This window comes from Onychostoma macrolepis, chromosome 08 (assembly GCF_012432095.1).
Source record: "Onychostoma macrolepis isolate SWU-2019 chromosome 08, ASM1243209v1, whole genome shotgun sequence".
Classification (NCBI taxonomy): domain Eukaryota; kingdom Metazoa; phylum Chordata; class Actinopteri; order Cypriniformes; family Cyprinidae; genus Onychostoma; species Onychostoma macrolepis.
This window is the reverse complement of record NC_081162.1, coordinates 12,795,865-12,821,880: the sequence shown is the minus strand read 5'-3', so window position 1 is coordinate 12,821,880 and position 26,016 is coordinate 12,795,865. Positions and strand designations below refer to the sequence as shown.

Genomic DNA, 26,016 nt, shown 5'->3' with positions numbered 1-26,016 from the left:
CAGTTTTCTTAACAAACTTATTTATTTAAACCGTTAATGGATAATTAATTGGAGGAGCATGTGTGCACCGTCTGCAGAGCGCATAAAGTTGTGTTCGATTTGAGCAGATCAATCAGCATCTCTTGATAGCGTACATGCATGTGTTTGTATTTATATATAAATAATAAATATAGACATTACACACTCATATATTATGTAAACAAAAACTTTTATTTTGGATGCGATTAATCGTTTGACAGCACTAGTAAAAACGTTTAACCCAACCAGCTGGGTCAAAATAACCCATCATGCGTTCTGTCCAATATTTACCCAGCATTCACTCTTAAGAAAAATGGTTCTAAACAGTATCAGAAAAGGGTTCTGCTGTCGTTACAAGCCGAAGAACCCTTTTCTGGTACTGTTTAGAACCATTTTTCTTAAGAGTGAGCGCTGGGTAAACTTTTAGTGCTAAATAGAACCTTTTTTATAGGGTTCCATATAGAACCATGCTTTGAAAATGCTATATAGGACCTTAATGGTGTTATAAATAACCTTTTTAAAGATAGTTTTTCATTAATATTAGTATGTTAATATCATTAATATTATTTGTATACATTATTTATTAATATTGTTTTTTCCCCTTCTATCTGCCTGGTCTTATAATCTTCAAGTGTCTATTAGGGTTTTACATAAAATCAACAATAACAATGTGTCAATTAGGTACTTTTTTTTTTTTAATGACATGAAATTGTAGCAAAAATGACAGCGTTCTAACAACAGTTAATAGCAGAATACATTAATGAATGACAATGGACACTGAACATACATAAATGCTTAAAACAAAATAGGACATAAAATAGTGTATTGAAGACTGTGCTCCAGTGAAATATCTTCACAATCCTCTATGATGCCTTTAGATTAATCATTATCTGTATTTTGGTGTGATTGAGTGGCAGTTTCTCTCTGCAGATGATGAGGTTGTAGGATGTGACAGCTTCTGAAATGTACAATTGAGTTTAGATATAAAATGTCCTATCATTTGATTATGTGAAAACACTTGTTTATGAAGGCCAAAAGTAGTGAGCACTTCACAATGTTAAAAGGAAAAAGCAATATAAAGTCAAGGGATAGCTGGGTATGTTTATGCATAAACCCTAGTAATAAAAAATATCTAATCCTTAACTGAATAGAGCTGGTCACACTTACATGTTCTCTTAAACTAAAAAGAGAAAAGACATAGGAAACCAATTAGCATTTGAAAGTTATAATTTAAAGACATTTTAAGAAAGAAATTATTTACCTGTTGAGAGTGCGTTGACAGTCTATGTAGTTGGATGGCTGAGCTCCAGAAAATCAGTAATGAGGTATCTTAAAGGGATCCCCGGGTATTAAGACATGTATAGCTTAATATAACGTCAATGATGTCTCTTATTGAAATATGTAGTAAAAAACCCATGAAAATGTATGTTATTTGAAAAAATCGAGATCGTTTTTGGACTATGGAGGGCGCCATTATTTTACGTGCACAGTACATTCTGCGTTGATGACGTCAAATGGTTGCACTCAGTGAGCTACTGGCGCTTTTTACCGCAACACAACTCAGAATACACAACTCAGAAAATAAAATACTGATACAATAAAATAAAAGACTTTTGGTTGTAATTTTCAATCGAAGGGCAACAAAAGAAGCGATGTAATGTAAGATTTCACTGCTTTCCTAGCGATAAGAAGAGGAGAAAAGAATGGGAAGATGCCCGTGGACGAATAAAACTTCCTAAAGACCCGCTTCTTTGTTCTCTCCACTTTAGCCCTGATACCTTTGAGTCTTTTAGTAGACCCCAGCTACTGAAAGAGCTTACAAACGGCTGAAAAAAGGAACACTAGATGCCATCTGTTAGGATGTAAACATGCCGACGCGCGGCCGCTAGAGGAGTTTCTCAGCATGGATTTCCCTTGAGATCCGGGGCGTTTACACTTCTTGTGGGGAAAAATCGATGGTACAGCATTTGGTTTAAACCTACACTTATATCCATCGCCACCTGTAAGCTCTTTCAGTAGCTGTGGTCATCATATCAGTATTTTATTTTCCGAGTTGTCTATTCCGAGTTGTGCTGTGGTAAAAATAGCAACAGGTAGCGCTAGTAGCTCACCGAGTGCAACTATTTTACGTCATCAGAAAAATGTCGCCCCCATAGTTCAAAATATGTATAAAACGAGGTGATTTTTTAAAATAACATAAATCTTTAATGGGTTTTCTACTACATATTTCAGTAAGAGACATCATTTACGTTATATTAAGCCATACAAGTCTTAATACCCAGGGATGCCTTTAAGAGTGTAGCCTCGGTTAAGGTTCTACAGGAAAACAACAACAACAGCAGCAAGTTGTCACGGATTGGCCAGACTCGCTCACCACCCAATCACAGTGCACACTGTCACCTGAATTCTGATTACATGCACCTGTTCTGAACCTGCACTCTCATCAGCACTCCTTCAAAAGCACACACCTTACTTCACTCAGTGTCCGGTCTCGTTTGTACGAAATGGACTCTTCATGCTACGCCAGCGAAAGATTTATATCCTTACCTTCCTAGTGTACTTACTTCCTGTGATCCACACCAATGTCTGTCTCCTCCATTGTCTCCGAGTGTGTGCAGTCATCCGTTCAGCCAGCAGTTAATCCACCGACTCCTGTAAGATCAATAATTCATATTACAAACACTAATTATCCAGCAAACTCATCCATTGAACTGTTTACTCACCTGCCGTTTCCCATCCAGCCTCTATTGCCATTAATGAACTTCATTATTGTTTCTAATCCTCTGTGTGAATCTCCTTCCATAACAGAAGACTAGACCACACAGTAGGCAATATGAGTGCACCTGATCCATTCCAGGAGCTTGTGGATTCCCTCCGAGTTCTCCTCACCACCACAACCACAACAACTCCGATCACTACCGTCACCAACACCAGCACTTCTTCATCGACAGTAGTCGCCAGTCCCATGGCCAGACCGGCGCCCTTCTCTGGCGCGGCGGAGGAGTGCAACGGATTTTTACTCCAGTGTTCTTTAGCCCTGGAAATGCAACCGCATCTCTATACCACTGATCGAGCCAAGATTGCCTTTATCATCTCCTTACTGTCAGGACGAGCGCTCCAATGGGCTGAAACCATCTGGGCCCAAAACGGTACTGTAACCCAATCTCTATCTAACTTTATGGAACATTTCCGTGAGGTTTTTGGCAGACCAATAGGAGATTCATCAGCCAGCGAGCAGCTATATCATCTTCGTCAAGGTTCCATGTCCATTAATGACTATTCCCTCAAATTCAGAACCCTCACTGCTGCCAGCGGCTGGAATGTGCGCTCGTTCATCACTACTTACAGACAGGGTCTCAAGCCGAGATTGCGGTTGCAGCTCGCGGCATATGATGACTCCTTTGGACTGGAGCGTTTTATTCAGTTATCTATCAGATGTGCCAATTGGATACAGTCCTGCAATGAGGATCATCCTCCATTCTCAACCACTCCACTCCTCCATCGGCCAGAAATCATCAGCACTCCAGAACCAGGCAACGAACCCATGCAAGTTAATACTAATCGGCTCTCATCTGCTGAGCGGCAGAGGCAGTGGACCCACTGACTATGTTTGTATTGTGGTGCTGGTGGGCATGTAATCTCCTTGTGCCCAATCTGTCCAACTCGACCCATGGTGAGTGTCCTTATGCCAACGATCATCAATATGCAACCACTCACCACTGTAGTAATACTTACTGCCTCCAAAATCTCCATTCCAGTACATGCCCTCCTCGATTCCAGGTCAGCAGGGAATTTAATCTCCGGGAGCCTCTGCCGCCAGCTCAACCTCCCGACCACAGCAACTAAGACCATTTACCAAGTCCAGTTGATAACAGGAAAACCTCCCAGCCGTAAGCAAGTTCACTTCAGTGCAGGTCCCATCCATCTACAAGTTGGTCAACTACATGAGGAAACTATTCATCTCCTGGTTCTGGAGGGATCCACCGCTGATGTGATTCTTGAGCATCCGTGGTTTATTCCTGCCATCTCCTGGAATACCGGTGAAATCCTGAAGTGGGGCAGCACATGTTTCCCTCACACACTTCCCATCAACTCCACCTCCATCGAGAGTCCAGTGGAAAAACAGTCTTTCAATTTTCCATCCTACTATGCCTCCTTCAGTGATGTTTTCTGTCCGAAGAAAGCCTCACAGCTGCCACCACATTGGCCATGGGATTGTGCTGTAGATCTCATTCCAGGTGAACCAGTGCCCCGTGGAAAGATTTACCCCTTATCACTTCCTGAACAGAAGGCCATGGAAGAGTACATGGGAGAGGCTTTACAACAATGCTACATCCGCCTTTCTACGTCCCCTGCTGCTTCGAGTTTTTTCTTCATAGCTAAGAAGGGCGGAGGCTTGCGACCTTGTATAGATTACCGGGCTCTTAACAAGATAACCGTCAAATTCCGCTATCCTCTTCCCCTCGTCCCAGTGACTTTGGAACATCTCCGCGGAGCCACCGTTTTTACTAAGTTGGACCTCCGCAGCGCCTACAACCTCATCCGGATACGTGAGGGGGACAAGTGGAAGACAGCCTTCGTGAATCCTACTGGCCATTATGAATATTTGGTTATGCCGTACGGACTAGTCAACGCCCCCTCCGTATTCCAGGATTTCATGCATGAGGTACTCCGGGAGTTTCTCCATCGATTTGTCCTCGTCTATATTGATGATATCCTCATCTACTCCCGGAGTATTGCCAAACATCGCCATCACGTTGCGGAGGTCCTGAAGTGGCTGAGGGAATTCAACTTATTCCTCAAAGCAGAGAAATGTTCCTTCCACCAACCCTCAGTACAGTTCCTGGGATAGATCATTGACAACGGTGGCATCCGGATGGACGAGGGGAAGGTGGCAGCCATCAAGAACTGGCCAGTACCCACCACCATCAAAGAACTCCAACGCTTCCTAGGATTCTCCAATTTCTATAGACGGTTCATCCACAATTACAGTACCATTACCGGTCCACTTACAAACCTGCTGAAAAACAAGCTCAAGTCTCCAGTCACTGTCCTGGTCACCAGCTGCTGATGAAGCTTTTACATCTTTAAAGAGGGCTTTTACCAGCGCACCGATCCTCATTCACCCTGACCCCGACAAGCCCTTCATTGTTGAGGTTGATGCCTCCACCACCGGAGTAGGAGCTGTATTATCTCAGCAGCAGGGGACTCCAGCCAAACTTCATCCATGCGCCTTCTCCCGCAAGCTCAGCCCGGAGGAGAAGAATTATGACATCGGCAACAGGGAACTCCTTGCTATCAAGCTAGCCCTGGAAGAATGGAGGCATTGGCTGGAGGGAGCACAACATCCTTTCACCGTTCTCACAGATCATAAAAACCTCCAATATTTGCAAGAAGCCAAGAGACTTAATCCCCGTCAGGCTCGGTGGGCACACTTCTTCACTCGATTCAATTTTACCATCTCCTATCGTCCAGGTCCAAGAAATATCAAAGCTGATGCTCTCTCACGACTCCATGCTCCAGAGGAAAGCTATGAAGAACCAGAACCCATCATTTCTAAAGAACTCATTGTCAGTCCCATCCAATGGACTTCCTCTCCAGTATCCTCCTCCAATGCCTCCACTGCCACTCCGCCGGGCTGTCCACCAGGACTACAGTATGTCCCCAGAGCACAACGCACTCCCCTGATTCACTCCACTCGCATCTTTGGGCACTGGTCCCCCAGGGACCAGCAGCACCCTCTCGCTGCTGAAGGATCGCTTCTGGTGGCCTAATATGGCCAGGGATGTGAGAAGGTTTGTTCACGGCTGTTCCGATTGTGCCATCTCCAAGAGCCCTCGCCACCTACCATCTGGCAAGCTCCTTCCGCTGCCCGTTCCTAACCGCCCTTGGTCACACCTAGGAGTGGATTTCATCACAGATTTGCCTGTCTCTGATGGTAACACGTGTGCTTGTAGTAATCTATAGATTTTCTAAATCTTGTCACCTTCTTCCCCTCAAGAGCCTGCCTACAGCCATGGAAACTGCCGAACTGCTATTCAACTCTATCTTCAGATATTATGGAATCCCTGAGGATATTGTCTCGGACCGGGGACCGCAGTTCATATCAAGGGTCTGGAAGGCATTCTTCTCTCTCCTAGGTGTGACCGTTAGTCTCTCATCAGGATACCATCCTCAGTCGAACGTGCAAATGGAACGGAAGATCCAGGAAGTTGGACGCTTCCTACGAACCTTCTGCCACGGTCATCAGAACTCCTGGAACCAGTTCCTAGGCTGGGCCGAGTACGCCCAGAACTCCCTCTGACAGCCTTCCACTGGACTCACTCCCTTCCAGTGTGTACTTGGTTACCAGCCACCCCTGTTCCCTTGGTCTGAGGAACCATCCGATGTTCCGTCAGTCGACTACTGGTTCCGGGAGAGCGAGAGGGTCTGGGACACAGCTCACCATCAGCTTCAGCGGGCAGTGCGCAGACAGAAGATGACAGCAGACCTTCAAGATCTGAAGCGCCATCATACCAACCTGGTCAGAAAGTCTGGCTGTCAATACGGGACATCAGGATGCGACTGCCCTGCAAGAAGCTAAGTCCCAGATATGTTGGTCCCTTCACCATCACCAAGCAAATTAATCTGGTCACTTACCAACTGCAACTTCCTCCTCAATACAAGATTCACCCCCTCTTCCTTTGATCCTGGAAGAAGGAGTCATCTACAAGGTCAACGAGATCTTGGACTCCCGGCGCCGTGGTGGTCCGATAGAATACCTGGTAGACTGGGAAGGCTCTGGACGGGAGGAACGGTCTTGGGTCCCCAGGGATGACATTCTCGGCCCTAGTTTGCTGGAAAACTTCCATTCCACTCATCCCGATCATCCAGCTTCCCAAGGAAGAGGTTGACCACCATAATGGCGGGGTACTCGGCCCTCAGGAGCAGGCTGTGGAGGGGGGGGTACTGCCACGGATCGGCCAGACTCGCTCACCACCCAATCACAGCACACACCGTCACCTGAATTCTGATTACATGCACCTGTTCTGAATCTGCACTCTCATCAGCACTCCTTCAAAAGTACACACCTTACTTCACTCAGTGTCCGGTCTCGTTTGCACGAAGTGGACTCTTCATGCTACTCCAGCGACAGATTGATATCCTTACCTTCCTCGTGTACTTACCTCCTGTGATCCACTCCAACGTCTGTCTCCTCCATTGTCTCCAAGTGTTTGGCTCCATTGTTTCCTCTGGTGAGGTGTGTGCAGTCATCCGTTCAGCCAGCAGTTACTCCACTAACTCCTGTAAGATCAAGAATTCATATTACAAACCCTAATTATCCAGCGAACTCATCCACTGAACTGTTTACTCACCTGCCGTTTCCCATCCAGCCTCTATTGCCATTTAATAAACTTCATTATTGTTTCTAATCCTCTGTTTGAGTCTCCTTCCATAACACGTTGTGTAAATTGTTTTTATTGGCATGCAAAATTGTCAGTGCTCTTAACAACAGTTATTAGTTGAATACATTAATGAATGACAATTGAAATTTAACATGAATAAATACATAAAGAAGTAAAACACAACATAAGAACAAAAAATAGATGTGATGAAGACCAAGTTTCAGTGAAACAATCACAATCCAATTCATATGATGCCTTTAAGTCCATAATTTTGGTGTGATTAAGTGGCGATTTTTCTCTGCAGATGATGAGGTTGTAGGATGTGATACATCTGAAAAACACAATTGAGTTTAGAGTTACAGTGTGTCCATGTGTTTATGTAAAAACAATTGTTTATGAAGGCCAAAAGCAAAAATGGACAGTATGTGAGCCCTTCACAATCTTAAAAGAAAAAAGTGAGATAAAGTCATGGGATAGTTTATATATATATATATATATATATATATATATATATATATATATATATATATATATATATATATATATATATATATATATTTGTGACTGGGTATGTTAATACATAAACCCAAGTAATAATTAAAAAATCTAACAATATGAATTATTGATTCATTGTCTCTTTTACTTAGTGGAGAAGAAGAGAGAAGTTTCCACAGCTTAACTGAGCTGCAAACACTTATGTGACCAAAAACTAAAAAAAAAAAAAAAAGATAAGAACATGTTTTGTTTGGAAACCAGTTACAATTTTAAAGTTAAATTTGTATTTAAATTTTAAGAATGAAATCATTTACATGTTGAGAGTGTGTTGACAGTCTGTGTAGTTGGATCACTGAACTCCAGAAAATCAGTAATGAGGTGCTTTGACAGTTACAGATTTGAAAAACAAAAGGGTGGGAATACAGAACCCTAAACTCTTAACTCAAAGAACCATTTCAGCATGAAAGGGTTCTTCAGAATGCTATGGTTCTAAATAAAACCATTACTGCATTTAAAGAACCTTTAAAGAACCATCTTTTTTTAAGAGTGTGGCTTGCCAAATAACCCAAGTTGGGTTGTTTTTAACCCAGCACTTTTTAGAGTGTAGACTGCTTTCACTTTAAGAGCTGCCCGGATTCAGTATACTGTTACACATGTGCTTCTTTCTCAGCTATTTGCTCTCACTTAAGACCTATGTGTTTACGAGGAAACTTGCAAAGACGGGCATTTTGACACACACAGTTGTGTGTATTTAATCGTTCAAGGCCTATAAAGTGGCAAAAATAACAGTTCAAAACTCTTGCGCTCTATGTGCACCATCTTCTTGAGTTCTTTTTCACTGCTGATTGCATTTCAGTAGCTTGAAATAGCTTTCACAATGCTTCAAAATGTGCAAATGATAGGTTTTCATGACCACATAGCACAGCAATGTCACATGAGCATGCAACTGTGGTAGAGATGATAGTCCAAAATCTATACCAGTTGACAAATTTCTACCAGTTAATGTTATCTACCGGTATAGGTATCGCCCATCCCCAATCTCAATTATATAATACTGGTAATTATTTAACTCAGTTATTTCTCTTTGTTTATTGTACTACATTAAAACAGTACAAAACACAGTTAATATGCATATACAAGCATATTCGCATAAGAGAAAATAAAATTAACTGAAAATGGGGGTGGGGGGTATAGTTCTAAAAGTGCCAGATATAGTGAATAGTTTATAGTTTGTCAGAGAGTTCCAAACAGCTTGGGACAATAGCGAGTGAAATCTTTTTTTGGCAGTGTTTTGGGTTTAACCAGCAGCCTTCAGTTAAACGATATGCCTGAACTGGCTGGACTATATTTAGCAACACTTTTGCCAGAGTAAGCAGGGACAACACCATGAAGACATTTAAAATCAGTTCTGTAAGATCAAGGTAGCAGTGAAAGGATTTAAGCATTCTGTGACGCAAGGCAAGTCACTAAAAGTACCTTCACTCTGGGATTTGGATGACAATAGGTGAGCTTACTCATACTAAATGACACAAAAAAATGAGGAATGTGAATTCTGTCCTGGTGAGAATGGGCAGAGAAGATTCTGATTGGCTGAGGGAGCTGTCAGCACTGGGTTTTGAAGCTTGTGGTCAGATTAAATGAGAGAATGAGAGAACCGTGGCAGTAAAAAGAGGGGCCAAGATAGCAGGAAGGACTCACTTTAAGCCTTGAGAAAAGCCGTCATGACGCTCATTGAGATTATCTTCATCTTGACCGGGACTTGTGCTGTCCTGGTTTTTGGAGGAAAATTAGTATGCCTGCTTATGATGCTTGTCCCGAAGCTCTTCTGTCCTCTTCCTGAGACTTTTTTCACCTCTCTGGGGAAATGGGCAGGTGAGATACACCAGTATTTTGATTTTCATTTTTGTGTTAAGCATGCATTTTCTGTATAAACCAGCCTTTTTGTACTTGAAAGATTTTTGCAAATAAAAGAAAGAAAATAATACTAAATGCATGAAATAAATGATTAATAAATAAATAAATAATAAGAGAGAAAGTGGCAATGTTGAACTAGTGACATAAGCTAAAAATAAAAAAAGCTGGATTTTGTTGGTAAACCTTTATAATAACTTTCATTAAGAACACTATTTCACATTACTACATTAAATATTGCTTAAAGGATAATTAGTTTGAAAGTTTCAAATTAGTTAACAGTTAGAAATGTCATGATTTCAGCATTTAAGAAAATGCAATGTTTATTATATCTTCTGAACCGACCACCTGCTGTGAGGGAACCCTGTTTGAGAGCAGTGGATTTAAAGCATGATTGAACCATGGAGCCCTCCTACAAACCATCACTACCTTGGTTTTGTTCCACCATTTGGCCCAGGAACAAGGTTCTCATCTCACTTTAAATTGTCCCTCACATAGTGTCTTGCTTTCCTAAACAGCGCTTTTATTGTTGGCAAAAGAGAGACCCTCCTTATGGCTTTCTTGAAATCATACTGAGTATACAAGTTCAGCAACAAAAAACAACAATTCCAGCCACTTTTTCCCAAGCTTCCTTTCCATTCCTTTCCGGCACTGAGAGTGGCAGAGAACAAAAGGCAATTAGAACAGTATGTTCCAGGACGTTATTACTCTTTTCATTTCTTGACTTTGAATGGTTGTTCCTGCTCATTTGAAATCAAATTAACATTACTTTTGTCTCTCCTTCTGCAACTATTCTTTCTCTTTAAGGCTTTGAAAAGTTCTTCCTGGTGTGTGTGTGTGTGTGTGCGTGTGTGTGCGTGTGTGAGAGAGAAGAGTGCATGCATTACAATGTCCCTTTCCAGGGGGTGTTTTCTAGCATGTTTAGACACTGCTATTCCTTTCACTATAAATAAGTAATCATGCAGAGATTTTTGTAAGTTGTTGTGCATATTCTAGTTGGTTTAGCCAGTATGAGTGCATGATAGAATGCTGTAAGATTTGCGTTCATATACTAGAGACATATTAGTTTTCTAAAGGATCATGCAACACTAGCTCTCTCTATTCTAATTCTATTCTTAAAAAAAGAACTAACACTAGCTCTTCTAATCTTTTTGTATTCTATCTATTTGGTTTTCTTTTTATTTATTATACAACTAACAAAAGCAAAAAAGGCGTCTAACACTAGTTGCACTATTCTTTTTTCTATTCTATATGTTTTCTTTTTATTATATAATTTAAAAAACAAACAAACCTTGCTACGTGTACTGCGTTAAGCGAACTGAGACTTGTTATAGCACTTGCAGATCATTGCTTTTTTGTTGATTTTGTTTGCTTCCATTGTCCTCATTTGTAAGTCGCATTGGATAAAAGCGTCTGCTAAATGACTAAATATAACACTGAAGACTGGCGAAATGACTGGTTAAAAACTCAGCTTTGCCATCACCAGAATACTTAAAAATATATATTTAAAAAAAAACAGTTAATTAATTATTTAATATTTCACAATACCACTGTTTTATTTTATTATTAATCTAATAAATGCAGCCATGGGGCCCCACGGAGCACAATTTCTACTGAGGGGGCCCCTAAGGGACCACTTGCTTATAGGGCCCCCAAAAATTATAAGTAATATATATATATTTTTTTACATAATTTATTAATCTTTCTTAACATTAGTTAATATAAATATAAATGTTTATTGTTAGTTCATAGCTTGGGTCTATTAAATAATATAACATGTATATATTAATAGTATTTATTTATTACAATTGTTCTTATACATTGCAAAAGTTGAGGCAAGCCAGCTAAAGACTAAATTGTTCACATTTGAGACATTCAAAATATTTCGCTTATCTTGAGATCTCACTGAGATCTAAAGCAGGGTACTACTTGTACTTCTTGTACACCAAGAACACTGACGCAAAGAAAGAACGAAAGCATGGGAAACAAGAAAGAAAGACACAAAAAAGCCATTTTCCCACACAGAAGACAACGCGGACATTAGTTCAAACCTTTCTAGTCTGCAAAAGTAATGAAAGCATGAAGGCCGTAATTACATCTTACATCATTTCCTCTATATTATTCACTGGTCATGCCATTGACCCTCCAGCACCCCTTTTCTTCAGTACTCCCATGTACTTCTCAGATGGACTAATAGTGGTTGAGAGAAGATGCAGCTCTAGATATTCAGAGAAGATGACTTTTCACACATATGCACCACCCATGCTCCCTATTTGTTTAGTGAATTGGTGGGTACTCACAGTCTGTTCAAGAATGTGCTGTTAAAACAAACAGACACTGACTGCCTTTCATCTGAAGTTTGTGAGATTCTTAGAGAGAGTGACAGGAAACAGACAGACTATCATGTTCTGGATTTGCTTGATTTGAAAGCTATTTTTAATTATGTGCAGGTTATAGTTATTATATTGTAAAAGGTTATACTTATTTATATTTATACTGTAAAAAAACAGTTATTTGTTTCTCAGAATGAATAGTCAATCACTTGTTCACAATCAGTGAATTAGTAACAGAGAATAGCAAATTATTATTCATACCTTCCAGTTTATGATTTTAAGTCTAATATAGACTATTTCCTCTGTTTCAGTGGTCACTGGAGGGTCAGATGGAATAGGCAGAGCATATGCTGAAGAGGTAACAACACTACCACATATGTAATGATATTGATGTTAGATTAGATATTAGATTAGTTAAATAATTAAGAAGTATACAGTTAAAAGGTAACAGTTAAATAAGTACACTTAAATAATATTTGTATTTAGCAAGGAAGCATTAAACTGATCAAAACTGGCAGTAAAGACATTCATAATGTTAAACAATCAAATATTTCTATTTCAAATAAATATGGTTCTTTTGAACTTCTATTTCTTAAAGGAATCAGAAAAATTTATCCTGGTTTCCACAAAATATTAAACAGAACAACTGTTTTCAACATGGTTAATAATAAGAAATCAGCATATTAGAATGATTTCTGAAGAACCATGTGATACTGAAGACTGGAGTAATGGCAGGAATAAATTACATTTTAAAATAAATTAAAATTGAAAAGTTTTTTGGGTTTTTTTAATGGTTAGCTTACCAACATTTAAATGGTAATGTATATAAATACATAAGCATCTTTACTCAGCTCATTGATCCCTGAAAAGTTACACTAAATTGCTGCAGGGTTCCTGTAGTAGAGAAATTATTATGAAACCTTCTGTGCAATAACATGGTGTCCAGATTTCAGCAGTATTTAATTATAAAAACTAAATAATCTCTGAATGCCTTCTTCCACAAAAATGTTTGTACCAGTGAAGTGGCCCTTAAACAGGATGTGTAAACAACCAGAAACAGGAAGTAATCTTTAGTTTACTTCAAAATTCTATGTAAAGATCCCATACCACATAAAAACAAGAACTACACCAGCTCATCCCAAGTATCAGACTAGGCTGTTTCGGTAACACTGCCTTTCTCTGCAGCTTTCAAAACTAGGTATGAGCGTGATCATCATCAGTAGAAACCAAGAGAAGCTTGACAGAGCAGCAAGGAAGATCGGTAAAGCGTTTACTGCTGGAATATCAGCTTCTCAACTTGTCTGTAGTCTTAGAGCTCGGTTTCACCAGCGTCCTTTTCCTGTTCTGACAGAGCTCACTACAGGACGGGAAGTCAAAGTAATAGCTGCTGACTTCACCAAAGATGATATATATGGACACATTCAAGAAAACATTGAGGGTTTGGAAATTGGTATTTTAGGTCAGTAGGTGTCAGATATCTCATTGTGTCAAAGTATTTATTTAACGTTATAACATGTTCAACAGTGCTGATCAATGTTACTTTTCTTTAAACACAGTGAACAATGTGGGGATTCTGCCCAGCCAAATACCCTGCAAGCTACTTGAAACGTCTGATCTGGAAGAAGTGAGGTCACCAATGGTTCATACAGTCATTATTAATGTTTTTAATATTATAAATCATATAAAGAATATGCTACTGCCAGCTCTCATTAATGAAGTAGTAGTCTTTTTAAATCATTTCAGATGTAGTGTAGTAATTGAAAATTGCCCATAATAACTTTTTTGTAGTGATGCAAAGAACCATTTCTTTCTTAGTGAACATTATAATAATCTGTAGAAACGTTTGTGCATTGAAGAGAAATCATAGATGTTAAAGATTCTTCATGGAACCATAGATGCCAATAAAGAACCTTTATTTTTTAGAAGTGAGCAGTCGAAGTTTTGGAGTGTTTATCAGATATTGTCATCTCTACAGTATGTTTCATGTTGTGGCCTCTCCTAGAGAATACATGATGTTATCAACTGCAATGTGAAAGCCATGGTTAAGGTGAGTACAAGTAAACTGAACTTTACCACTCACCATATACATTACAATGAGGCAGTGGTTAACAACTGTTGTGTTGCAGTAGTCACACCCAAAATTCAGCTCTGTTCTGACAGAATTGCAGAATGCAGATAATAAAATGCATAATCATGTATGATTAGCAACAATAAACTGGTTGATCAACTTTAAAAAGTCGGGGACAAAACTCTTGTTATCAGTCTTTTGTTATCAAGGCCAAAGGTCATGATGCTATTCAAACAAGATTTTTGTTAATTAGTTTACTGTCATGTTAATAATTTTGGATATTTGTTAGGCCTATAGTTCATCATAATATTAATAGATTTAAATGTTTGATTATTTTATTATTATTTATTTATTTTAAAAAAAAAATTATAATTTTTTTAAAGAAAAGACAGTTGAGAACAATTGGTTCTTCTAAAGAGATTTAATAGTGTACTCACATTGTTTTCCATATTCAGATGTGCAGAACTGTGCTACCAGGAATGCAGCAAAGGTTTGGCCTTCTCTGTTGAATAGTTTTCTCAGGATTTTTCAAACAAAATGTAACAAATGGCCAGCACACTGACCATATGTATTTCCTTAGAGGAAGAGGAGTCATTCTGAATGTGTCCTCTGGCATAGCCAAAATACCCTGCCCCATTTACACCCTTTACGCAGCATCCAAGGTAAACTTCACGAGACATCCAGATCTAGGTAGATTACTTACAAATTTGAGTTCTTTACTGATTCCAAATTACATGACAAATATTGTAGTTACTAACATTACAATACAATAACATTACATTACATATTTTAGGTTATATAATCAGACTACTTTTTGATTACTTTTAGATTACGTTTAACCTAACTCATTTATCACATTGATTTAAACAGGATAATATTGTACCATATTGATGTAAAAATACAAAGAGTAAGACAATATATTCCATTCGTTTTAATTAACAACATGAAGTGCATTAAACGTTACATTATGTCAAGGTTTCCCAAACTGGGGTTCATAAGGGAACTGCAGGGTGTTTGTGAGTTTATTGAAAAGCTAATAATTAATTAAATCATAAAAATCATACTTCTAGTACAACCTGAAATGCTGGGATGCTTTTTAAATTTGAATAAAATGAAAACTAAAAGAATTTCAAATTACATGAGCCAATATTTTATTCACAATAGAACATAAGCTATGTTTCCATCCAAAGATTCGAATTAAGCTTATGCGCAAAACTGGAATATCGCATAAAACATTTGCGAATAAAGCACCATTTCCATTCAACAAGTCAAAGAGAACAAAATCGTCACTTCCGGGTAAACTAGCACTAAATATCACTTAGAAAACTAGGAGAAGCCACTGAATATAATAATTTTCATACATTATAAATGACTTGTGCCTCAGAGTGAGCAGACAAAACACAATAAATGCAGTCATTGCTTTCGGAGGTGGATGCCTGCTGTTTATGAACACAGTCATGTAAGACAATTATACAGAAATACTTTGACAACAGACTTTGCTCAGGCATTTCAGAATAACTATAACAACATATAGATGCTGTGAACAAGATCAGTCCGCTTTAGTCAAGTTCTCCCATCTCATAGCGTAAAGTCACATGTCTTTTTTGATGCGCATGGAGGAATTTTATTTTTTCTTATAGGATAAAAAGTTTATCCTACTCAAATGTGCGCATAAGTTTTTTATGCGCATTATTAGAATTTATGCGCATCTTGGCATTTCCATCCAGCATTTTTTTATGCAATAGTCCAAAATGCGCATAAAAATAGGTGGATGGAAACAGCTATAACATAACAAATGTTTAAACTGAGAAATTTTACAATTTTATGCACAAAATAAGCTCATTTCAAATTTGATGCCTGCTACAGGTCTCAAAAATAGTTGGGACGGGGGCATATTTACCATGGTGTAGCATCTCCTCTTCTTTTCAAAACAGTTTGAAGACGTCTGGGCATCGAGGTTATGAGTTTCTGGAGTTTTGGTGTTGGAATATGGTCCCATTCTTGCCTGATATAGGTTTCCAGCTGCTGAAGAGTTCATGGTCGTCTTTGACATATTTTTCGTTTAATGATGTGCCAAATGTTCTCTGTAGGTGAAAGATCTGGACTGCAGGCAGGCCAGTTCAGCACCCGGACTCTTCTACTACGAAGCCATGCTGTTGTAATAGCTGCAGTATGTGGTTTTGCATTGTCCTGCAGAAATACACAAGGCCTTCCCTGAAACATACGTCATCTGGAGGGGAGCATATGTTGCTCTAAAACATTTATATACATTTCAGCATTCATAGTGCCTTCCAAACATGCAAGCTGACCATACCGTATGCACTTATTGCGTATACACTTATTCATTCATTCATTCATTCATTCATTCACTTACTTATGCACCCCCATACCATCAGAGATGCTGGCTTTTGAACTGAACGCTGATAACATGCTGGAAGGTCTCCCTCCTCTTTAGCCCGGAGGTCACAGCATCCGTGATTTCCAACAAGAATGTCAAATTTGGACTCGTCTGACCACAGAACACTTTTCCACTTTGAAACAGTCCATTTTAAATGAGCCTTGGCCCACAGGACACGACGGCGCTTCTGGACCATGTTCACATATGGCTTCCTTTTTGTATGATAGAGCTTTAGTTGGCATCTGCAGATGGCGGATTGTGTTTACCGACAGTGGTTTCTGGAAGTATTCCTGGGCCCATTTAGTAGTGTCAATGACAGAATCATGCCGATGAGTGATGCAGTGTCGTCTGAGGGCCTGAAGACCATGGGCATCTAACAAAGGTCTTCCGCCTTGTCCCTTACGCACAGAAATTTCTCCAGATTCTCTGAATATTTTGATGATGTTATGCACTGTAGATGATGAGCTTTGCAAAGCCTTTGCAATTTGACGTTGAGGAACGTTGTTGTTTTTTTAAGTACTCCACAATTTTTAGCAAAAAGATTTTTATAGCTAATCATGTTACAGACCTGGGGCCAGATTCACTAAAATCTTCTTAAGAAATAAGTTAAGAAATTTCTTAAGATAAATTCCACGAAGTTCATAAGAATGTTCTTAAGTGCAATTCTTGAAAAATTCTTAATAAGTTCTCAAATATATTCTTACGATCATCTTAATTTTTTTCTTAAGAAGAAAATATCTATATGTGAGTGAATACATGACGCACTGATAAAGTCGCACTTTATTATCTTTTTGCGCTTCCTGCAGATTACTCTAATAATCATAATAAGCATGCACGCTCTTTTTGTCGTGTCTGTCAACTCATGCACATCCCTATTAATAGTCCTACTATGTATTATATGTAGCTAATGTTGTTGTAATGTTTAAATATAACAATTAATTTGAAATAGCCCAATAAATGTATTAAATAATTTTTACTCTTTGGAATTTAAGTCTGGGGCTGTCCTAAATTTAAGAAATGATTTACGATGATTTTTAAGAAGATTCTTTTCAAGAATTTGAATTCTTCTTAAGTTTTGTCTTAAGAACAATCTTATGAAGAAAGATAAGAATATTCTTAAGAAGAATTTTTGGGAATACAAAATATTCTTAACTTTTTTCTTCAGTTAAAAAATAAGAAGAAAATGGCAGTTAAGAAGAAATTTCTTCTTAAGAATGTTTTGTGAATCCAGCCCCTGATGTCAATTAACTTAAAGTGGTCATATGGTATTAAAATGTTAAATTATGTTCTAAAAAGAATATTATTTTGTGTATTTGGTGTAATGCAATGTGTTTACGCGGTTCGAGGTTCAAAAAACACATACTGTACATTATTGTTGCTCCTCTATGCTCCGCCTTTCTGAAATGTGCCAATTTTTAGAAAGCTCATCGTTTTGAGAAGCGAGGCGTGCTCTGATTGGCCAGCTATCCAGTGCGTTGTGTTTGGCCGAATACCTCAAGCGTGTGACGGAAATGCTATGCCCCTTGCCATGTTGTGATGGCGTGTCCCGGTGCGACGAGACTAAAACAATAAAACCCATTATAAACGAGGCATTTGTTGCATTCAGCGAGGACATAATTACTGATTATAATGACTCGTACAGTCTTTTTACACGTAAACTTAACACCATGTCTGCATTTGTGATCGTAGAAACGCCAAACAAGCACTACTCTACACTGCTCAAAACTCGCATTTGAATAGTCAGTAAGTTAGCAAATTATTTAAATATCAAAACGTACTTACAGGCTCAGTCAGAAGCACCAGACTGTCCTTGGACGTTGGAATTGCCCCATTTTATAGTGTTCACAGCCATTCATAGTGTTCACATTGTAGGCTACTCTCTCCCAGGTTCAGGAAATAATCCTCCGTAAAATGTGCTGCGCACACTCAAATATTTGCATTGTACTGTTCTGGAGCAGTGTTGTAAATACAACTTAACCACTGATTTCTAGTTGTGTACTCATTTGGAAGGCCAAACAAAGTACTTTCGCTTGCACAATGAAACACATAGTGTCTCCACGACATGGCAGCAGCAGAAACAATACTACAGCGAGAATAAAAGTTACGCCTTCTTTCATTGCATGTACATTTGGGAGGTGTTATGCAAATCTTCCCACACCGTGACGTAGACATGTGGGGGCGTGTTTGAATGACCCGTTTTAGGAAGGTGTGGCAGAGTCTTAACTTTTATAAGGAATATCTCTTTGGGTTTGAGAATCTTTGCAACTTTACAGGTCTTATATATGCACAAACAGCTTGTAACACTCCAAAGACAAAGGGAAACTTGAAATTGCATCATATGATGACCCCTTTAATTAGTTGCTAGATGTTCTCCCAGCTGAATCTTTTCTAAATTTCTTGCTTTTTCAGCCCTTTGTTGCCCCCTGCCAACTTTTTTGAGACCTGTAGCAGTCATCAAATTTGAAATGAGCTCATTTAGTGGATAAAAGTGTAAAATTTATTTGTTATGTTCTATTGTGAATAAAATATTGGCTCATGTGATTTGAAAGTCTTTAAGTTTTCATTTTATTCAAATTTAAAAAATGTCTCAATATTTCCGGAATTCAGGTTGTAAATATATTAGGTGAAAGAGGCAGTGTTGCCAATTTAGCGATTTTGTAGCTAGATTTAGTTACTTCCCCACCCCTTTTGAGACTTTTTTCAAAAGTTTAGGGACAAATATAGCAACTTCTTGGACAAACCTTGTCTAAGTTTTTATCTTGCCCACTGATCTATATTCATCTTTATATAGATCAGTGAATTTGCCATTATGATGTCATCTAGTGACATTTAGCTACAAGTTTAGCTACTATCAATTGAAAGCAGTTGGCAACACTGGAAAGAGGTTCAGACGACCAAATAGGTTGGAAATCCATGCATTACATGTAAATAGAAAATAACATGAATTTGTGCATTTTAATGCATTTGAAAGACAAAAAAATTAGGAATTAGGGAGAATCAATAAATTATGAAATATTTATTGTTATTGTGTGAATAATATGTAATCATATAATCAATATAAAGTAACTGTAGTCTGATTATGAGTATTTAAAAAATCTAATTTAATCTAATTACAAATACTTAATTTTTGGAATCTGATTACGTAATCCAGATTACATGTAATCAGTTTCTACCCAGCTCTGAAGACATCTATACAAAGTTGAAACGTTCTGTCTTTTTCTGTAATTCTAAATACCGTTCTGCACTGTACCGGCAATGTCAACATATCAATTTAAAAACATCTCATCCACAGGTTTTTGTTGAGAGATTTTCACAGGGTCTTCAAGCAGAATATAAATCCAGAGGAATCATTATACAGGTAGAGTAAAAAACTTGTCATGCCTGCAAATGAATGCTAGTTATTTTGCTCTCTTTACCATCCAGAACCTTGCCACACATCAGGCAAATAATGTTTTGTGCGTATTAAAAGTACATGTATGTATACAGTTTACCAGGAGTAAGATATTAATGTCCTCATTCCCAAATGGTGATTTTGGTCTCAGACGGTGGCTCCATTTGGGGTTTCAACAGCAATGACAGGACATCAGAAGCCAGATATGGTCACATTCACACCTGAAGAGTTTGTGAGGAACTCGCTGAAGTATCTGAAGGCTGGTGACCAAACATATGGCAGTGTCACTCATACTATACTGGTAATGACTTCAATGGCTGGTAATGATTGCAAATGACTTGCTTTACTAATAAATATGTAATATTATCAGGTATGTGCATGTATTGTGCCTCACCAACCTGTAATTGATCTATAGGGCGGGATTGTGCAGTCCATTCCCACCTGGGTCCTGCAGAGTGAAGCATTTCAGCATCATTTTAGGGAATATGTGAAGGAGAGGGTCGGAAGCTGAGAGCTGTCATTCTAAAAGTATATGTACAGTATTGAACATTTGATACTTACACACCAAAATGGTTGGGTTTGTTTGCATTAATTATGACAGTACTTTATGTCAAAAATATAAGGCTGGGAAAGAAAGGGAGAAGGAGTGTTTACCCACAGTCCTTCAAAATACTCTAAATCAGTGTCGATAATAGAATGTTATCATTATTAATCATAATCATATCAGTAGAAAGGAGATAGTTGAGCTGTACTGACCTTGATAACATTAACAGAAGGTCAATCTCAGAAAGGCCAAATGACAGAGTAAGAGATGTGGCCTTGTTAGTTTCTGTCTATATTTTGAGATTAGAAAATGTTTGGTCTTATTTAAAGTGCATTTTATAAATAACATTAATATCCACATAACACTTTAACAGATATTTGGCGCCACATAGTGGTTAAATGCACTTTGACGTGATGATCTTTAAAGCTTGAAGGTGATGTAATTATCCCCTTATATCGACATTTATGTGACTAATCACTGTACCCACAGCAAAAATACATTATGAAAACACTGATATGCGGACAGCACTACAAGAATGTGCACAGTTTTTGAAAATTATTTATATTAATATACATATGAAGATATCTTACAACATTTTTTTTTAAGTAACACTAGATTCACTGCAGTAATTATGGTATATCTCATTTACCTTAAAAAAAAGAAGCAGCTCTGTTTTAAAGAGCTGTTTCTGACATTCAGCCAGCAGAGGGCAGATTTTTGACTAGGCATTACAGAACCTGAAGCACATCAGCTGTAGTGATTGAATCTCTGTGGAGTCGAGTTTCAAATGTCTTGAAGATGCTGAGCAGGTAAAGGATACAAACAAGTGCAGTCTGATGGGGGATTTCCACCGCAGATGTAGTTGTTAATAAAGTTGTTCTCCCTTGAGCGAGCTGTCCTGATTGAAATACAGTTGACAGGATAACTATCAGTTTGCACTTTTATTAAAGGGGTTTCTGTTTTTACTACAGGGAATTTCCACTGATAATTTATAATGCTACTGCTTGTAACAGAAAAGACATTTATGTGGTATAAAACTAAGGCAATAATTAAAATAATCATGTTTTATTTTCTTCACTATCTAACTGGGAAAGCTATGCTTGCTCTGATTGCAGCAGTGGTGTCTGAAAATCTAGTGTTTTTAAAAACAAGTGGTGTAGAAGTAAAGATTGCAGATCATCTAATCAATCTGCGGGAAACCACCAAATACCTCAAAACAATTTCCTATGGTTTAAAACATTGTACAAACTACTCTTATACCCTGTATCTCGAAATAGTCACACTTTCGCTGACCCATAATTTTGCTAGATGGCTGTTTTGTTTCTGTTTCATTAAATTAAAAAGACTACTACATAGCTAACTAGTCTAAACTATTAACTAAATGTTTTGATTGAATGAATAAAATGATGCGGTGTTTAATAGTATTGTGTGATAACGTCATTGTTACAGCTCGCATATACAAAACAAATCAATACATAAATGTATTTGAAAAGCAGCAAAAATAACTGTTCAGTGATAAATGAACAAACATACAAAAAAGAAATCTGTTGTGTGTGTATATAGCATATACAGTATATATATATAACATATATCATCTAACTACTGGGGTGCCTCGGAGCTCAGTTCTTGGACCACTTCTCTGTCTACATGGCATCACTTGGTTCTGTCATTCATGGCTTTTGCTATGCTGATGACATTCAACTCTACCTCTCATTCCATCCTTATGATCTGACGATAGCTGCTCGCATCTCAGCTTGTCTAACAGACATTTATTGCTGGATGAAGGACCATCACCTTCAACTCAACCTTGCTTGTGGTTCCATCAAACCCATTGGTTCATCACAATTTCACCATCCAGTTAGGCACATCAACCATAACTCCTTCAGAAACAGCCAGAAACCTTGGAGTTATGATTGATGATCAGCTGACTTTCTCAGACCACTTTGCTAAAACTGCCCAGTCCTGCAGATTTGCTTTATTCAACATCAAGAAGATCAGGCCCTTTCTTTTGGAACATGCTTCACTACTCCTTGTTCAAGCTCTTGTTCTGTCCAGGCTGGACTATTGCAATGCTCTCTTGGCAGGCCTTCTAGCCAGCTCTATCAAACCTTTACAATTAATCCAGAACACGACTGCAAGATTAATTTTTATTGAGCTGAAAAGAATGCACGTCACACCTCTGTTTATCAATTTGCACTGGCTATCAATAGCTGCTCGCATAAAATTCAAGGCATTAATGTTTGCCTACAAAACCACCACTGGCTCTGCACCCCTTTACCTAAATTAATTACTTCAGACTTATGTGCCCTCTAGAAGCTTGCGTTCTTTCATAGACTTTTAATGAAATGTTCCCTCCTGGTGGAATAACCTGCCCAACTCAATCCGAGCAGCTGACTCCTTAGCCATCTTCAAGAATCGGCTAAAAACACATCCCTTCCATCTTTATTTGACCCTCTAAATCTAGCACTCTGTATTCTAATTTTATTCTTAAAAAAAAAAAAAACTCGTCCCTTTTAGACTTGCACTCTATTCATGTACTAACTGCTTGTTTTCTTTCCAAAAAAAAAAAATGTATTTATTATACAATTAACAAAAGCAAAAAAGGCCTCTAACACTAGCTTACTCTACCTTGCTACGTGTACTGCGTTAAGCTAACTGAGACTGGTCACACTTTATATTAGGTGGCCTTAACTACTATGTACTTCCATCAAAAAATAAGTACAATGTACTTATTGTATTGCAAAACACTTTTACTGCTATTGAGGTGGGATATGGGTAAGGTTAGGGACAGGTTTGGTGGTATGGATAGGTTTAAGGGTGGGTTAAGGTGTAAGGGATGGGTCACCCGAGTAATTATAAATGTAAATACAGAAATTAATTACAGATGTAACTACATACAGGTATTTTTAAAAATATAAGTGCAATGTAAAAACATGTATGTACACAATAAGTGCATTGTATCAAATGATTAATTTAAATGTAAGTACATTGTAGTTAAGGCCACCTAATATAAAGTGGGACCCTGAGACTTGCATATCATTACTCTTTTGCTGATTTTGATTGCTTCCATTGTCCTCATTTGTAAGTCGCTTTGGATAAAAGCTTCTGCTAAATGACTAAATGTAAATGTATATGTATATATATGTGTATATACTGTATAGCAACTGTGATGACAAAAACACGCCATCGCAAATCAGCCAATCCATCATCACAAGCTTATTAATTTAGAGTTTCTAGTTTACAGTTATAATAAATAGAATTAGTTGAACTTAAGGAGTGCTTTTGTGACCCTCTCAAGTAGAACTTCTTAATACGTAATTTCATAATTCTCTTGTCTTTGAAATTAAAGTACTGAATGAACTCACAAGCATAAAATATATTTTATTTTATTGCTATAATTTCTATTTAAAACACTTATAATGATAAAGTGGCATTTTAATACCTTTAAAATATATATTTTAAATGCAATACTGAATAACGTAAAACTTTTAATTTGACACCACAAAGTGCACTTTTAAAAAATGTTAAAGGGATAGTTCACCCAATATTCTGTCATTAATTACTCACCCTCATGTCGTTCCAAATACTGGTTCCAAATACTGGTAAATACTGTTCCCAAGGGGGAAACGTGATTTCTACCGAGGGGAACGCTAGAGCCCTGCATTTCAGCCCAGACCGGACGGCCCCGACTTTTTTACTCCTCTAGGGCCGGGCTGGTTTTAGGCTTCTCCTTATTTTTATATTTTAGACATCCATCAATTAGTGATGAAAAAAATTGTAGAAACAACACGAGACCGTGCTGCGACTGTGTTTAGAGTCCCGCAGCAGCAGAGAGCGCGCCGTAAGCGCAGCTGAAGAGTTCTGCTTTCAAATGCACGCAATAGGCTGAAGCTTGCTGCAAAGCCCCAGTAAAAGTAATTACCATGAATGCGTCCAGGGGAAATAGTAAGGAGATATTTGAATTATTTACTAATGAACTAGTGTTTTCTGTGTCAGTGTCGCAAAGATGAAGATGATGCGATCCTGACTCGCTGTCTCCTGATTAGACGCACCTTTAGAGAGAAGTGCATCTTCACGGATTATAATGAAAGAGTTTTTGTTATCGATTTGATTTATTTCGTTAAGTAGTAATTTAATGCTTTCTATAGATATATTTATCATATCTGTGAGGCATGTATTCGCATTTTTGTGAAGCACTCCTGTTCAAGACGAGACGGCAGAAAGCGTATCATTGTTTTCTTAAAAGCACGACGTTTTGTTGATATTGTGAGTGCACACAAATAAAAGTAGACCCTTTACAGTTCCGAATGATGTATTACTCTTACCTTTATGAGCAAAAATTATGGCGTATTTTAAGGTGTTTCCATTGGGGAAAAAATGCAATTGATTGCGCTGGTGCCTCCATGTCCTGCGCTTTAGCTTCGACTCTCCGCACAAACTATTGGATGCAGCGCACATTTATCTAGGTTTAACATTTAAACCTTGTTATATGTTTGAACTGTTCCAGTAGGCCATACACTGTAAAAAGTGATAAGTTGATTTAACTTTAAAAAATTGAGGAAACCCCTTGCATTAAAATTAAGTAAATAATAATTTTAAAAAAAGTGAAGTGAACTTGACAATTTCCGTAACTTATTTTTTAAACTATAATTTACTTAAAAATTTTAAGGCAACGGGTTTCCTCAATTTTTTAAGTTAAGTCAACTTATCACTTTTTACAGTGTATCTATAGATTTTATTTTAGGCAAGTCGTGGAGATTTGAGAAGGCTAAATTGATCAAACATAGGCTATGATCAGCCTGCCGGTCTGCTGCTGGCCGCTTTTTTTACTTTAAGAATGAAAAAACGTATTTAACGAAATATAATCACTTTGCCATTACATACAAAACTGAACTATTTTAATAGCTGAAACAGTATTATGATCTGATTTGGAAGAAGGGAGAAAAAAGACAGGCTCGACTTGGGCCGGTAATTCTGTTAAACTGTCAGCCACACTGTAAAAAATTACTGTGATTTTAACGGTAAAAAACTGTGAAAAAGCTACGGTAAAAACCTGTTAAATGGTTAACGGTAAGTTCGCCTAATATATATGGTGAAAAACTGTAATAGACATTTCAGACAATTTTACGGTGAAATACCGCTTTTGGAAGTGAAAAAGAATGTAAAATGTACAGGGAAAAACCGTAAATTGACGTTCCCAGAATTCCCTGCATTGCATTTCAAATTTTGTTTGAATTTGATTTTTTTTCTAATAAATAACTGCGAAATAACTAGGTTTCTTCTTAGTTTTTTCTTATCAGTTATGTTTATTAGGGTTGTATGTTACATCTAATGTTGTTAAATTAATGTTTATTGCATATTTTAGTTTAATGAGTCTCACCATGATGGTGTTTAGTGTTTGTGTGAATGACACTGTGCACCTTCTATATATGATATTATTTAAAATCTGCTTGTGATGGACTTTGGTTCATCA

General features: G+C 37.9%; 1 protein-coding gene across 8 annotated transcripts in view; it reads left to right on the top strand.

Annotated features, from left to right (window-relative positions):
- hsd17b3 (hydroxysteroid (17-beta) dehydrogenase 3) overlaps positions 1-25,093 on the top strand; it is a 34,026-nt gene extending 8,933 nt beyond the window's left edge. For 3 of the 8 annotated variants that reach the window (XM_058785392.1, XM_058785389.1, XM_058785388.1), the window contains 10 exons: positions 12,454-12,500; positions 13,328-13,403; positions 13,494-13,601; positions 13,699-13,766; positions 14,145-14,189; positions 14,666-14,700; positions 14,791-14,872; positions 19,901-19,966; positions 20,151-20,300; positions 20,415-25,093. In XM_058785392.1, the coding sequence (XP_058641375.1) occupies positions 13,343-13,403; positions 13,494-13,601; positions 13,699-13,766; positions 14,145-14,189; positions 14,666-14,700; positions 14,791-14,872; positions 19,901-19,966; positions 20,151-20,300; positions 20,415-20,510 (711 nt within the window). In that variant the 5' untranslated portion in view covers positions 12,454-12,500; positions 13,328-13,342 and the 3' untranslated portion in view covers positions 20,511-25,093. Of the gene's footprint in view, positions 1-9,016; positions 9,771-11,640; positions 11,898-11,994; positions 12,098-12,453; positions 12,501-13,327; positions 13,404-13,493; positions 13,602-13,698; positions 13,767-14,144; positions 14,190-14,665; positions 14,701-14,790; positions 14,873-19,900; positions 19,967-20,150; positions 20,320-20,414 lie in introns of those variants that run through there. The other 5 variants (XM_058785395.1, XM_058785390.1, XM_058785386.1 and 2 more) reach the window with 5 other exon arrangements.
- The last annotated feature ends 923 nt before the right edge of the window (positions 25,094-26,016 follow it).